This window comes from Mesitornis unicolor, unplaced genomic scaffold (genome assembly GCF_000695765.1).
Source record: "Mesitornis unicolor isolate BGI_N332 unplaced genomic scaffold, ASM69576v1 scaffold33582, whole genome shotgun sequence".
NCBI classification, from domain to species: domain Eukaryota; kingdom Metazoa; phylum Chordata; class Aves; order Mesitornithiformes; family Mesitornithidae; genus Mesitornis; species Mesitornis unicolor.
Window position 1 is genome coordinate 1 of NW_010171814.1, and position 14,444 is coordinate 14,444.

At 45.1% G+C, this 14,444-nt stretch overlaps 1 protein-coding gene across 1 annotated transcript; it reads left to right on the forward strand.

Moving 5' to 3' along the window:
• Positions 1-1,576: 1,576 nt before the first annotated feature.
• On the forward strand, positions 1,577-14,421 carry LOC104537321 (chromosome unknown open reading frame, human C17orf104; the record flags this gene model as incomplete). The annotated part of the gene is made up of 7 exons (XM_010180153.1): positions 1,577-1,702; positions 2,517-2,674; positions 2,805-2,909; positions 4,378-6,226; positions 7,855-7,989; positions 11,728-11,908; positions 14,210-14,421. Coding segments are annotated over 7 exons (2,766 nt in total), but the record flags the coding sequence as incomplete, so codon positions are not given.
• Between the last annotated feature and the right edge of the window lie 23 nt (positions 14,422-14,444).

Consider the following 14,444-nt stretch of genomic DNA (forward strand, 5'->3'; position numbering starts at 1 on the left):
CGGTGGGAGATGTCGCGGGGCTCAGGTTCCTCCTGGGCGCCGGTAACTGGGCAGAGCTGAGGGGGGACGGGGCTTTGTGCCTCGCCCCCCTGCCACGGCTGTGTTTTTCTCAGTGTTGCGGTGCCCTCCTGTGTGGGGCTGCCCGGGGCGGGCTCGACTGAGGCCTGTCTTGGGGTAATGGGTGCTGTGAAACCAAGCTTGAAAGTGTGGGGAAAACACTTTTCAGTGGCCTGAAAAAGTTCCATTTGGGGAAAAAAATGCATGTGGTTTGGTGGGTGTGGGGGGTGTCGCAATTTATAGCAGCTCCTTGTACCTGTCTCCCCATTCTTGGAGATCACAGATCATATAAGAGCTGGGTCTCCTTACTGAACAAGGAGATAACTAAAGAGACAATGTGGCATAATTAATTTAAGAAATGGAGCTGTGACTTTGCATGTTCATGTATCTGTAAACGCATCTGAAAAAATGGTGTGTTAATGCATCAGCGTAACTGCAGTGTGGACTAGAAGGAAGATTGTGCTGTAGACCACGTGCATTAGGTATGGAGGCTGTTTTCATCCTCGGGTAGCTGTAGAAGGACGTCTTTTTAAAGAAGAATGTTTATCCAGAATTCTTTCAGAACGCTAGTCCTGTGAAACTTGGACTTTTTCTGGATTTAATAAGCATTTCAAATGAGCTGCTGTGACGCATTCAGAAACGTAAAGACAGGCTCTGGCTCGCTGTGTGGTTGCTACAAATCACAGGTTCAGTTGGTTATAGGCATTTTTTTATATCTGTGTAAGAGTTTGGGTTGCTTATAAGTATTTTAAATATTAGTCAAATAACATCACTTTTTTAGTTGTGAGCTAAAGAGGTTTTTTAGCTAGTCAGTTTTATTTTAACTTTAAATTTTCCTCATGTACCTCACCTTCTGGAAAAAGGTTGAAAAGACACCTAGCATTTTGTTTAATTCCTTGCTCCCACTGGCCAGCTGTTTCTGAGCACTTGCAGGTTGGCGATGGGGAAAGGGCTGTTTCTCAGGTGGAAGTTGTTTCTCCTGTGTAGTTACAGAATGGGGCAGATTTCCACCATAGCTCCTCGTGTGTGTACTGCAGCAGAATTGTAGCTCTTGAAATCTGAAAATGCATGTGCGTGCATCTGTGTAGTGTAACCAGTGAAACATGAGCAGCGATGGAAGGGCCAGAGGTGCCAAGCGCTGCGCAGAGGCTGAATGGCTCCTCTGCCACCATGGGTGAAGGGGAGGACGTTTCCCCTGTCCCTGTAGTTGCTGTTCCATGGTGGCTCAGCCAGTGTGGAGGGAGCGAATGCAGGAAGGCAGCTCCTGATCTGCATCTGTTCTGTCTGCAAACACCTCGTGAGTATCTGGGGCTGTGTTGGGTTGAACTTGTCTCTAAGGGTGAAGATGGCCGCATTCTGATGTCAATATGTAGAACTAATTCCCTAAAAACTCAGGCGGAGCAGAATTTACCTGTGTAAATTAAAGTGTTAAATAAGTTCATGTTGGTATAAAATCTGCAGCTCTCAGGATTTATGTGTAATTATGTTCTTCTACCACTTTTTTCCTTGTCTTGCTTAGCCTAAAGTTGCGTTCAGAGGTGGCAGTCGCTGCTGGAGTGGCACAGAAGCTGGCGGGAGGCTGACTGATGCATTCAGCAGTGTAATGACAGGCTCTGGCTCACTGTATGGTTGCTACAAATCACAGGTTCAGTTGATTAGAAGCAATTTTTTATATATCTGTGTAATAGTTTGGGTTGCTTATAAACAAAACAGTTGGTGAATGTAAATAACAGTGTTTGGTTTATTCACAATAAAACTCCATTGTTGTAATGTTCATCAGAAAGGACAGTGACTTTTTTTGGCAGTCACGGATGAAGGAATGGGTGGTGTCCAGTAACTAAATGTCCTTTAGTCCAGCAACTGGGCTTGCCAAAGCATTGAACAGATATGGGAAACTGAGGTGTGAAGTGGAGACCTGGCCATAGTGAGGCAAAAAGCCTTGCTGGGAATAAAACCAGTTTGTGTGTGCTGCTTTCTGGAGCTGTTAGACTTCTTTGCTCCTTGGAGTATACTGTGTATCTTTAATGTTTAACCCTGTGAAAACACCATCCATTTTTTTACTTACTTAGAGCTGAGAAAACATATCATGTTTAAACCATACGAGCAAATGCTTCTTTTCACTTACACTGGGTAGAAGAACTTTCCTCTAGAAAAGAATTTGCTGTAAGATTTCTTCAGTGGCTTAAGTAATGTTTAATGACTGGGGGAAAGGGGGTGTCTCCTGACTCCTGTCAGTGACCATCTGTTAGACACTGATGCAGACATTTGAGGCTGACATGGCCTGAAATTGTTACTCCTCTGTGTGTGTGTGTGTGTGTGTGCGCTGGGCAGAAGGCACCAGCAGTTACCTGCTCTGGTTACTCCAGGTGTGAATTCAGTTACAACCACATAGAATGATAAAATGACAATTTGATGTGCTTAATATTAAAATCAATGTTTTTCTTGAACATAAAATGCAGAATGAAGAAAATGTAGAGCTGCCTCAGACCTACAGTTCTTCCCTTTTGACATCAGAGTACTCTGCCCCTGTGGACTCTTCCCTTTTGTACACACCGTGGTCTACCTGTGCCGATGATCCGAAGCAGCCTGCTGCTGCTCAGATTAGTACGAATCCCAGGTAGTCATCTTTGTCAGAGAGAGTGTGTGTGTGTTGATGGAGGAGGTGGATTCTATTTTTTTGTTTAATTTAACTTCTGAAATAGTTTGAATTGAGGAATTGTATTAGTTAATATGCAGTTCATTTTTAGGATTCAGCCTGAAAGGAATGATTATGGCAGTGAAACAGATTTATATGGACTTGTGTCTAACATCTTGGAAGAACAAGACAAATCGCAGCCATATTGTGCTGAGGGGTGAGTGCTACCATGCACATGCTGGCGTTCTCTTCCTTGCTGATCTCGATGTCTGTGTTCTGTGAGTCATCTTTGCATCTGCTGCTGGCGAGTCCTCAGACTCTTCACGATTTCCCTTCCTTCCCCCCAGTCTTCTAATATTTCACTTGTGATACTTGAAGGCTTTTCTCTGGGTGCTCAATTACATCGTAGTTTCTGGCTTTTTGGTATTTACAGAACGTTTTTGTGGGCAATTTTTAAAGAAGTCATTAACAAGCATTGTGGAAATGCTGTATTCAAATGAATCTCCTTGAATATGTGCCTTGACCTATTTTTTTTTTAGACAAAGATTCAATTCAGACTTTAGGTTTCTTTCTTAATTAATTTAAATTCACAGAAAGAATACACGAAATCACACTCCTTTACACCTTACTGAACTGGCAGGAGGGAAGAATTCCATCCAAGATGAATGTTTCTTGATGTTAGTGCTACCTAAGCAATATTTGCTTATCTAGGTGTCAGATTTGTTATGCTTTTAGTCTAGCACCAGAAGAAACTGTTACATAGCCATAATAACTTGACACAGAAGGATTTGGATCCAGCATCCCTGAGATACTTGGAGAGCTCACTGTCTCTTTCCTAAATCTGAGTATTCCAGATCTAAGAGGTAAGAAAAGGAGCCCAGTTCTCAAGGTCTCCAAGCCAGGCACCACTCTTCCTTTCTGTCCTCTCCCAAATTTAGAACTGTTTCTGTATGTGCTGAGATATGTGGCTGAAGTGAGGGAGAACTTCAGAGAGTCAGTCTTGATCGAAAGAGAACTTACTGATTCCTTTGCTTCAGACAGTGAAGGTTGGGTTTCTGTTTTCAGTCGTGCCAAATTTGGCTGTGACTGTAATGACTTCCTGGCACAATTCTGTTATTCGCTTAGTCTGGTTACAGCGTTCCTTGACAGTGATTGTCCTGTGCTAATCCATGGTAATTAGTGGAAGGAAACGAAATGAGCTAAGATGCTTATTCTTGCTTTACCTGCAGGAAGCAGTGTAAGCCAGTGTAAACCACAGGCAATTCTGAAGCAATAAGCAAGATACTACAGGGAAGTGTTTTGTTTGGAGCGCTAGGGCACGGCTTTGAAAGATTGCGGCTAGTTTGGGAAGTATGGTTATCTGAACCAGGAGTATTTTGGTGGTGCTGGATGTAAATCTTGTGGCAGGATGGACTGAACGTAATTTGTATGTACACCTCACTTGCAGCTTGAAGGCATTGCAGGCAGCTCCTAACGTGTAGAGGTGGGTTCAGACAAGGCAGGATCGGTTTTCTCATGTAGTTAAGGGAAACCGCAAAGATGACGGTAGTGGATAGAAGCTGGAGTAAGACATTAGTGAATCGAGCAAGAGGGAAGAATTGAATTTTTAAACCTGTTTCTGCATTTGGAAATGGAAGAGGAGCACTGCAGATAAGAATCTAACCGTGTATGTATTGTTTTTCAAGGAATTGCCCTTCCAACTTGAAGTCAGTGTGGCCCATGAATGCAACCAGAATCTCAGAGCATCATGACCTGTTGCCAGAAACTAAAAGGCCAGTTGTTGGAGCTGTCTCACAACAGGGTTTTTACAGCAGCGAATCCGTATCTGCTGCTGAGAAGCAGTACTTGCAGAATGGTAACCTTGCATCGCAGCAAAAAGTAGAGGAATGTTATGGGTTTGCTGGCATAAACCTTGAAGAGCAATGCTCATACCCTTCTAGGAGTGATCATGCCAACTGTTGCAGCGTGCAGACTAATGAGAACACTAGAACAACACCCGGGTATCAGAGCTATCCATACGTCAGAAACACTTTTACACCCCAAGCTGGATATTCAGAAGCAGTCAAAGACTCAGGAGCTGATGCTTATTCTTACGGAAGGGAGAAGGTGTCTCTCAAAGGAGCAGATGTGCAGTTGCACCAAAAGCGGGCAGAAACATTTCTTCCACAGTTTCACAGATATAACGAAAATGCAGATTATGGTAGATACACAGAGTATCCTCATGCTAGTAAAGCAAAGCCTAACAGGAGCAACTGTAGCCTCCAGGAGAATAAAAAGCCAGTAAATGGAACCACTGAGACACCACCTCTGGACGCAGAACCTTATACTAAATTATTTCAAGTTAAATCAGGAACTCAGAAAAAAATAGAAGATATAATTTCAGATCAGCAAAACTTTACATTTCCCAAGGCTATAGGACTTCGATCAGAAAAACAATTTGCAAATGAAGCTTCATTCTGTGCCGATTTTGGGCAAAAATTTGAATATGCACTAAAACCTTTTGCAGCTGGTGCAGGGAATAGTGACTGTGCAAATGGGGTGGGAAAGCAGCAGTTTTCCAAGTCCGATCTTCAGAATTCTGAATACTGCAAATCACTTCCACTGTTACCAGCCTTGGCAAACCCCGTGGCCGGTGCTAATGTCAGGCCAGCCTGGATGAACGTTCAACCTAAAACTGCTGCTTCTGTCCCATTTCAGAATCCAAGTCCTTTGTTGAAGCTGAATAATCATTTACCTGCTTTTCCAAAATGCTCCAGTCATTCTAATGATATTTTTCAGTTGTCACCTTCAAATTTCCCTTTAAGTAGCAATTTATTTCACAAGTACTGTCAAGATAATCCTTCATTTTCTTCAAGTTTTGATTTTGGTTCTAAGACTGCGGAACGAGCTCGGGCTGCTCCTTGCATAGAATCACTGGTTAGGGGTGGAGAAGAGAGTCTCATTGAGTATTTGAGCGAAAAGAGATTAAAGCAGCCAAACGGACTCTGTGACAATTATTCAGCTCAGCGGTTTGGGATCTTTGAAAATATAAACAAACACCGTTTCCAGTTGAAGCTGCCGAGTGACCATTATGATCTGGAAGGACAGAAACACACAGATGGGTTGCTGCAGAACATGTACCAAGATTTAATGGAGTCTCAGTTCAGTCTCAGGCAGGGCAGCAGTGACAGTGCCGCAGTCAATCCTCTGACTTGCCTGCAGGCTCCAAGCTTCTCCAGCAACTGCATGATGGGTGACTTCAGACGTAGCCAGCAGCTTGGTTCGAGTGCGTTCCCCTTGAGATCAGCTCGCCTGTTCGGCCGTTCCGTTGTCCCTCTGATGGAGGCTCACGACTTGTTCTCCCAAGATGATTTAAAACGCTTCTACCCATATATTAATGATAAGATGCATGGTGATGGTTCTTTTCCTGGTTTTGTACCAGCATTTGGAATTCAAAGGCAAGTTAAAACCCACAGTGGGCCTGCCAGCGAACTTCATGTTCGACTCGAAGAGTGTTACGAACAGTGGAGAGCTTTGGAGAAAGAAAGAAAGAAGGTAAGTGGAAAAAAGTCCCGTATCACAGGTTTGATTTGGATCTCGCCCTACTCAGACAAGTTAGAGATCATGGTAATTCTGTTGAGTTGAGGTGCTTAATGGGGATTCGAAGTTAAAATAATTTGCTTCTCTGCATATTTGGACTGAAAACAGAAGTTTTGAAGGTTTGTGGCCTGGTTGGGAGCATAACTGATGTACTGAATGCTGTGGGAATTCAGTGACTGTCTGTGTTGGGGAAGGTGTATTGTGTGACTGACAAAACCATAGTACTTCTTTTCTTTTTACACAATAAATACAATGCATCTGGAAGCTCTGAAAGCAAATGCATTCATTACATGTTGAACTGGGACTGAACTTTAATTATTCCCAGAATTAAAGTTCTTGAGCCCTACACTTTTAAGTTTTTTCAATGAGTTCTTCTCACCTCCTGCTTCTCTGAAGTTTTAAACCTAAGATATATTTGAAGGGGCTCTTTTTCCCCAGAAATGGAGGATGAAGAAAGAGTAATATTAAAACACTTGAACTAAAAGATTCTGGTAGTTCTTCATGAAGCCTCACTTAAAGCAATTGCCCTTTTTGCTCATCAGTGGAAACACTTCAGGCTGCCCTTGGATGTGAAAGCTGTCTCAGCTCCACCGGTTGAGCTGGTGTTGAAGTTCAAAACCAACCTGGAGGTGTGGCTTTCTGAGAGCTTGGCCTGATGTTACCTGGGAATGGTGGGGCCATCAGCTTCTCCATGGTGCTCCCCTGTGCCAGTCCACCGAAGGAAACCTAATTAATTGTGAGGGGATGTAATGCAAGGGGAGTTTGCCCAAGTGTTGCCTGACAAAAGCCAGGGTTTGCTTTGAGTGGAGAGAGGAGTTAGAGAGAATGAGCTTGATTTGAGGAGAGATGGATGGATGTCTAGGCTTGCACTGCAAAGTGAAGAAGAGAAAGAGCTGGTGTGCGCTGAGAAGGGTGAGGGCGGATGTGTAGAGAAAATCAGGCTGCAGCTTTATATGGACCATCGCAAGACAGTCTAAGAAATGCAGTTTTAAACCAAATTTAGCCACCTATATATTGTTACAGGTGTTCCAGAGGGAAATAGCAGGGAGAGAGAGATTGACATTTGAAATCCTGTGGTCAGGTTTCAAAGTAATTTTCTGATGGCTTGATAAAACTTGATTTCATTTTAACAAAACAAACCAGAAAAGCTTTCTTTAGTTTCACTAATCTGTACAAAATTTAGGTTAATTGCTGACTTAATTTTATTTTAAATTTGTGGGTGAGCTCTACTTCTGTTTGCTCATTCTTTTTTTGCCTTGTAATTCTGACTTGCCTCCATTTTATTTACAGGCAAAATTAGTACAGGCTGTAGTCAGTGTTTGAAGACATAGCACTCCTGAAACACGCTATGTTGGCATAATTACTTTAATTGAACCGCTTTGAGTAAAGCGGTTGTTCACTTAAAACAGGTGATTGCTTTACCAAATGGTTAAAACCCAAATGCCATCATCTGCTTTAAAAAAAAAAAAACCCAAAACCCTAAGGGAAAGAAATCGTATAGCTGATATTTTTTTCTTGTTTCTGTAATAAAGCACACTTTGCAGCTTACATTCTTAGGGAGTTATTCTTTTGTTTTCCTGCAGACTGAATCAGCTCTTGCTAAGAATTTCCAAGGGAAAAAGGTTTCCAGTGCTAACAACACTCCGATTCCAAGGCTGACATCAAACCCATCAAGAGTTGATCGCTTAATTGTGGATCAGCTACGTGAACAAGCCAGAGTGAGTTGTGGGGGGAGGAGGAAAAATCTATTGAACTTACCACACAGAACTTAGAGTACAATGTAAGATATGTAAGATGATCAGAGCAGCTTTTCCCAAAATAGCTTTGTTCTTAAATGCTATGCAGGCAGTAATATTTCAGCAGTCTCTCCTAGGATTTCTACAGCTCCAGGTTCACTGCTGCTGTTACCAGGGAACCCACTGAGTAGCAGAGGCTCACATTTGTACCCATACGTGCCAGGTGGATGTGGTTTCTGGTACAGGAACGTGCATGAGATGCCAGAATCCAGTCCTGCAGCCTAACTGCTTGCACAGCTCTAAGATGTGCCCAACTCCTGAGCTTTTCTGTTTTCAGCAACTCAGCAGAGAATCGTTCACTATAAATATGTAGACTCTGTATTAGAGGAAGTTTTTGTGGGGGAAAAGCAAGCTTAATTAATGTTTGTAGGACTTGGATACGTATTTGCTTAAGTCTTGTATTTATTAATGCAGAATGGCTACTTGATACAACTTCAGCCTGAATTTCAACATTTCTAGTTTGCTTCTTAAGCCAAACACCCACAACCTGTAGGGCAAGTGCGACTGGTGTCTTCTGAGCTGCCTGTGGCTCTGTAGGCAAACAATGGTGCCAGTGTGCAGTACCGTGCTGCTTTGTGAGGCAGCAGCCTGGCAGAGCTCTGCGAGGGAGACTGGAGGGAGGAGGCGAGCACAGGTGGAGCTGATACGAGCTGCCAGCAGGACAGCGAGGGTCTGATCTGGCTCTTCTGAGGCTGTGAGGCCAGAGCCAGCATGCTCATGCTGCGGAAGGAGGGAAAATGCAGGCTGAAAGCGCAGATGCTGAAGCCTGCCCCTGTGAGGGGCCATGGGATTAAAGGCAGCAGCTGTTGTTCTGGGAAATGCTGGTTCTTGGAGGAACCAGCTCTGCTGAGCTCAGCCGTTCCCAGGGCAGCGGAGGTAAGCAGCAGCCTTCCCTGCCAGTCTCACACAGGTGCAATAAGCCCTGGAGCCGTGTCTGCTCACGGCCTGCTGAAATCTGTCTTGTGCAGCTGCCTGGTTTTGTTCGTGCAGTTTAGAAGAGCTTAGTGAAGGATGTGTTGGGAGGCTTAGTGGACACTTGACGTGACTGTTTTATGAACCCCAAAGATCAGTGGTAGGAAGTTTCTACTTTCAAGAGGCTTGCCTGTCCTTGTCCTAGTAGTTAAAAACTGCATTTAATAAAGTTCTTCATCTCCCCTCTTTGAGGAACCAAGCTTCAGGTTACAGAACCTCAAACACTTGTTAGGTAGCAAATGAAAAGTAGTTTTAAGGATGCCTAAAAGCGCCGTGGGGCTGCTGCTGACCCTGGATTCTAACATCAAAAAGCTTAGTGACAGCCAATGAGAAACTGGTACAAGTTTCAGGTGGAAGTTGAGCTGGCTGAATCTGGGATTAACTCCTCATAATGTGGAGCATCTAGTTAAATCCTTGTGGTGGTCCACCGCTTTACTTTGTTTTTTTCGTTTGAGACTCCTACTTGCTTTCAGTTCCAGAACAAAGCATAGCTGATGGAGAGAGGTGACAGTAGCTTCCTTCACTGTGTCATCAGGAGCTATTAAAACCACTTAATAGTCAGAGAACAAACTTCACACCAGGATGTCCTCTCTCTAGACTGTATCTCATCTCCCATGTGTCTGGGGAGGTGTAAATCCACAGCTCTGTTGTAACTGGAGAACGCCACATCACCCCACTGTGGGGTGTTCTGAGGCTGGGCGCTCAGCTTGTCCTCTTGAAGCTCTTCTGTTCTGGACTGGTAATTTTTGCCAGAGAAGGGAAATAGGAGTTTGTTTCTAGTAGTGAGGGTGTCTGTATGGACTGGGGAAAGCATTATAGTCCCTGCTCCAAACACATTGTTTTATAAAGAACAGTCATCAAAGCTGGGCCTGAAATGTCAGTGCTTATCCCATGGTGTGCACTCACCTCCACACTGCAGGGTCTGTGGCTCTGCTGGTTGTCTTGCTGGGACCCTGCTGCTCCAGCAGTCAGCCTCAGCAAGCCCTGTGACAATCAAAAGCGGTCAGTTGTGCTTTGCAAGAGAAGGGCAGCTTTAGTTGAAGCCTCTGAGTCGTGAGTGGAAGGAAATGTCTCTTGGGAGTGCAGGATGAACTTCTGAAAAGCCTGAGCGGACGGAACACGAGCCTTTGAGTCCTCAGTGGTCCCCGTTGGGCTGCTGGGGCAGCCCAGCTCTGCTGACGTGTGTGGATTTTGCTTTTAGACACCTGGCACTTCTCCCAGGCTTAGCACAAAGATCATAGGCACTTAACTGCCAGCGGTGGATCCCGCTGGATGAGGTTGAGGTACCTGAAAACCAGGTCTTCAGAACGTAAGTGCTTCTTGTGGATATGGATGTGCTGCAATGTAAACTGGGAAATGACTGTGAGGTTCGTTTTGGTTTCACTTGTTTATGTAATCTATCTATGCCACTTCTTAAAATCTGGCTTTTTCTTCAGAAACAAGTCTAGTGACTTTCAATCAATCTTACCTGCTTTAGTTTCCTGTCCTAGTGACTGATTCCTCTGGTTTTTTAAACTTTCAGCTTCCTCACAAACATGAAATGAGTTCATTGGTTGTTGCTGCTGTCACAGTAACATGCATGGTTACCAAGGGAGAGCAGGACCAGTCTGGCGGTGGGAGCTTGCTCCTCCTGAGTGCTCTCTCCTGAGCCCTTGGCCAGCAGTGGCCACTTTGTTCTGCTGCTGTGGATGCTGTTACCAGAAGAACTGTCTTGGCAGCAGCCTGCTCTGAGGGCATCTGGGACAGGTTGGGCAGATTGTCCTGGTTCAAATGCTTTTGTCAGCCACTCTTTCTTACATTTAAAAACTCTGTGCCAGTCCTTTTCCTAGGGAAGCCTGCAGCCATTCTGTTGCAATGAAACATCAAGAGCTTCACTTTGCACTGTGCTTCCAGATCCTCTGTTTCTTACTTTTAACCTGTGGATGACCATCAGGCCTCTTTATAGCTCATCAGGTGTAGCCGTTGCCCAGGACACACTACAATATCGGAACTTTTATAATTTCCTGCAGGCTGGCAACCAGGTTCTTCAGTGGTCTGTGAACCACAGTGGAGGAATTGCTCATCAAGGGGAAAATTCATAGTGATGTGACTGCTGTAAGATGAACAGGACAACAGAGCTTTTCAATTAACCCATCAAAACGGGTTTTTGAGTGGTTGTGCTTGCTGCTCTCTAAAAGAGCCTCTCAAGTGCTGAGCATCCTTCCTGGCAGGCAGCAGCTGTAGCCAGTCCAGACTGAGCCTGTTGCTCTCCATGCTGCCCGTTGCTTTGCCCTGGCACAGCAGACAGAGGTGCTGGTCTTTGTGGGACTGGTGTTCACCTGGGTAGTTGCAGCCATGCTGATGGAAAGTGGGACCACCGTGGTCTTGATTCAGCTGATGGACCCACCTCCTGTTAGATGGCTGTCTCACAGCTGTGTGTATCCATTATGAACTGGTAAGCTGGGTGTCCTAATATTTGGGTATTTTAGCTTTGCTGTTCTGCTGTGCACACCCAGGTATTCTACAGCTTCGATTTTGGAGAAGAAGAAATCGTAGGTAAGAGTTTACCTGCTTCAACTATCACTTGATGAAGTGTTCTCAAGAAAAACTAACGGTTATCGTTAATCTGTTCTTCCTAATCTGAATAACTTTCTCATAAGTCTAGATGAGCACAGTGTGAACTCCTGTAACGTGTACAATGTTCATTAGGTTGTGACTTTACTGGGAAAAATGGAGCGCCTCCGCAGTTCTCCCCTGCACACCAACATCTCTGCTGCTCTTGATAAACACCGGGAGCTAATTCACGTTGTGCAGTCACGTAGGAAAGAGGAAATCGTAAACGCTTCAAATCAACAGAGGCAGCGAGCTCCCAGATGCCAAAATGACAGAGGTATAACTATGCTTGCGTACTTTTAAAAGGTAGCTGAAACGTTATACGCACATTGCAAGTCTGTTAAATAAATTTGAGGAGTTTTGTATTAAAGTTTGAATTTATTTTTCAGTGTCTAGAGCTTTGAGAAAGGCAGAATCTATGAGGTTTAGATGAGGGTTTTGAGAGGACACTAAAACTGGGGTTTAGAGATAATGGGTTAAATACATTTGTGGTGCATTTATTCAATTAATAGCAAGTAGTAAGGAGGTAGTGGGGATTTCTGTAATGCAGTTTGGGACTGGAGACACTCAACTGTTGCCTCTTTCTCCTCCCTGTGCCTCACGTTCCTGTTCCCGTCACCCCTCCAGCCCTGCCTGTGTCTGTGTAGAACTTCCTTGGCATCTCCATGCTGAGTCTGTGCAGGGATCGAGATGGCCTGGTGCTGTGAATGGATTTCCTCTTCATGCACGTTCTGTCATAGATGGACATAATACAAATGCTATTTTGGATGGACACACACAAACATATTGGACAGAATGTTTCTGTTCTTAATGGTATCCAAAATACGCAGAACATTCAGCTTTCACTGGTGCACAGAGCGGCAGATTCCCTTGTCCCCTGGACTTGAGGCAGAATAAATTCATGCTGCGTGCGATGCTCTGACCCACGGCTTTGTGTTGGAAGCTTGCTTACGTTTCTGAGAGTGCTCTGCTTGCTTCCCACCTCTTCCCACAGCTGAAGTAGATGGGTCACCTTGCTCCTCTGGGGTGTCCCATCATGCTGGTCTGTATTTCTCAGGTTTACTTCAAAAGATACCCTATACCAATTCTTCTTTTCACCTGTTCACCGTCCTTGTTGTTGCTCTTTATCTTGACTGGAGATTGTGGGACTCGTTAAGGTGAAGGGGGTTTTGGGTATTTAGGCTCGTGAAAATAATTGGCACTGGCTTTACTTGGTGCTGCTTACCCAGATCAGTGAAAACAGTCTGGAAAGAGGAGCTGTCAGACCTGGAGATCTGCTCCCTGCTCCATGAGGAGAAGAGCAGAAGTGGGCTTTGCACAGTGGGATCTTACTGCTTAACTTGCCTCCAGTCAAGTGGCACTTCCCCAGTCAGCCAGGACTGGGTCCTGGCTTTGGGTTAAAATAAAAGCCTTTTTCTGGTAATTTTTACAGAGTGCCATCTGCCACCCAAAACAAGCATCAGGCCTTTCAGAGCTGTCCGACCACAGCTCTGCTTTGAGACTGCCCTAGGTTCAGTTCTCAAGATCTTTAGAAGGATTGAGATGTTACAGATTATCCTCCGAGGGGAGAAAAGACTTTGTGGATGTCTGTGGCTCTCAGGCACTGCATTCAGCTGGAGACTTTAAAACAACGCTTCCTTATTACTGTGGGATGATCCGTTCTTTCCTGGTAGTGACCCAAATTCCAAACATATCTTACAGCTCTGACATGTGCGGTTGTGTGATTGTCGCTTGTTCCTTAGCTTTTTCCAGGCAGTCCAGATGACACCATTCCTGTGGTCCCTTCTTTATTCCACAAAGCCTGGTGTGGAAATTGGGATTCTGAATATACAAGAGCTGATTATCTCATCCCCCTACTCTATTCTAGCCTTAATTTATCTGGACTTATCCTTCCAAATACTCCCTTCTGAAATTCTGAGTGGCTGATGTGTGTTAGACAAGTGGGTTTTCATGGTGATTCTTCACAGGTACCTAAACCAATTTTCCATACCGCTCTCTGGTTGGCAGTGGTGGTGGCAGAGGTGCAGGGAAGCAGGGATGCTCGGTGGGTTTCACAGCAACCAGCCTGGGGAGTGAGAGCCAGCTGAGCTGGGGCAGAGGGGAGGTGAGGGGACGAGGTTAGGCCTCTGGGCTCTGCCCTTTCCTGAGGCACCCCTGGAGGTGAACAGTCCTAATAACTTCTTAGGCAAGACAAGCAAAGGATCCACTTGGTGGATCTGGAGGGGTTGCTATGACCGCTCAGCCATGAGCTCGCACAAGAACGGACGGACGCCTTTAGTGCGTGTGTGCGGGGAGTGCGTTCAAACCCAGAGCTGACCAGAAGGCTTTGGGTGTTGCTGATGACAGACGGGAGCCAAGTAGGAGCTTTAGAAAAATAACTTGCTTGAATCTGCCTCTGTGTTCGAGGGCCTAAAACCCGCTCCTTCCTCACATTCAACTTCTGCAACCTCATAAAGAGGCAGACAGTAAAAGGGGCCTGAAGTTTTGCTGATTTTAGCGTTGCCAGAGGGAATTAATACCCAGGAGTGCTGCTGCTGAACTGTGTCATAGCGATTAAAACGCCGTTTCCTCCCTGCAGATGTGTTTGCTCTTGCTTTGGCAATTAAAGACATGAGCGCAGCAACACGCAAAGCACGTACAACTCTCTGGTGCGCACTCCAGATGACCTTACCCAGGTCTGCAGCTGGAAGAGTCGATGCAGAGAGGGAGAAAGCTCTTGGGGAGACGGCGCAAGGTGACGAGAAACGGGAAAGCGTCCCCAGTCAGAGGGCGGACGTGAGCAAGCACTGACGAAATCGCGGCTGTGTGCAGGA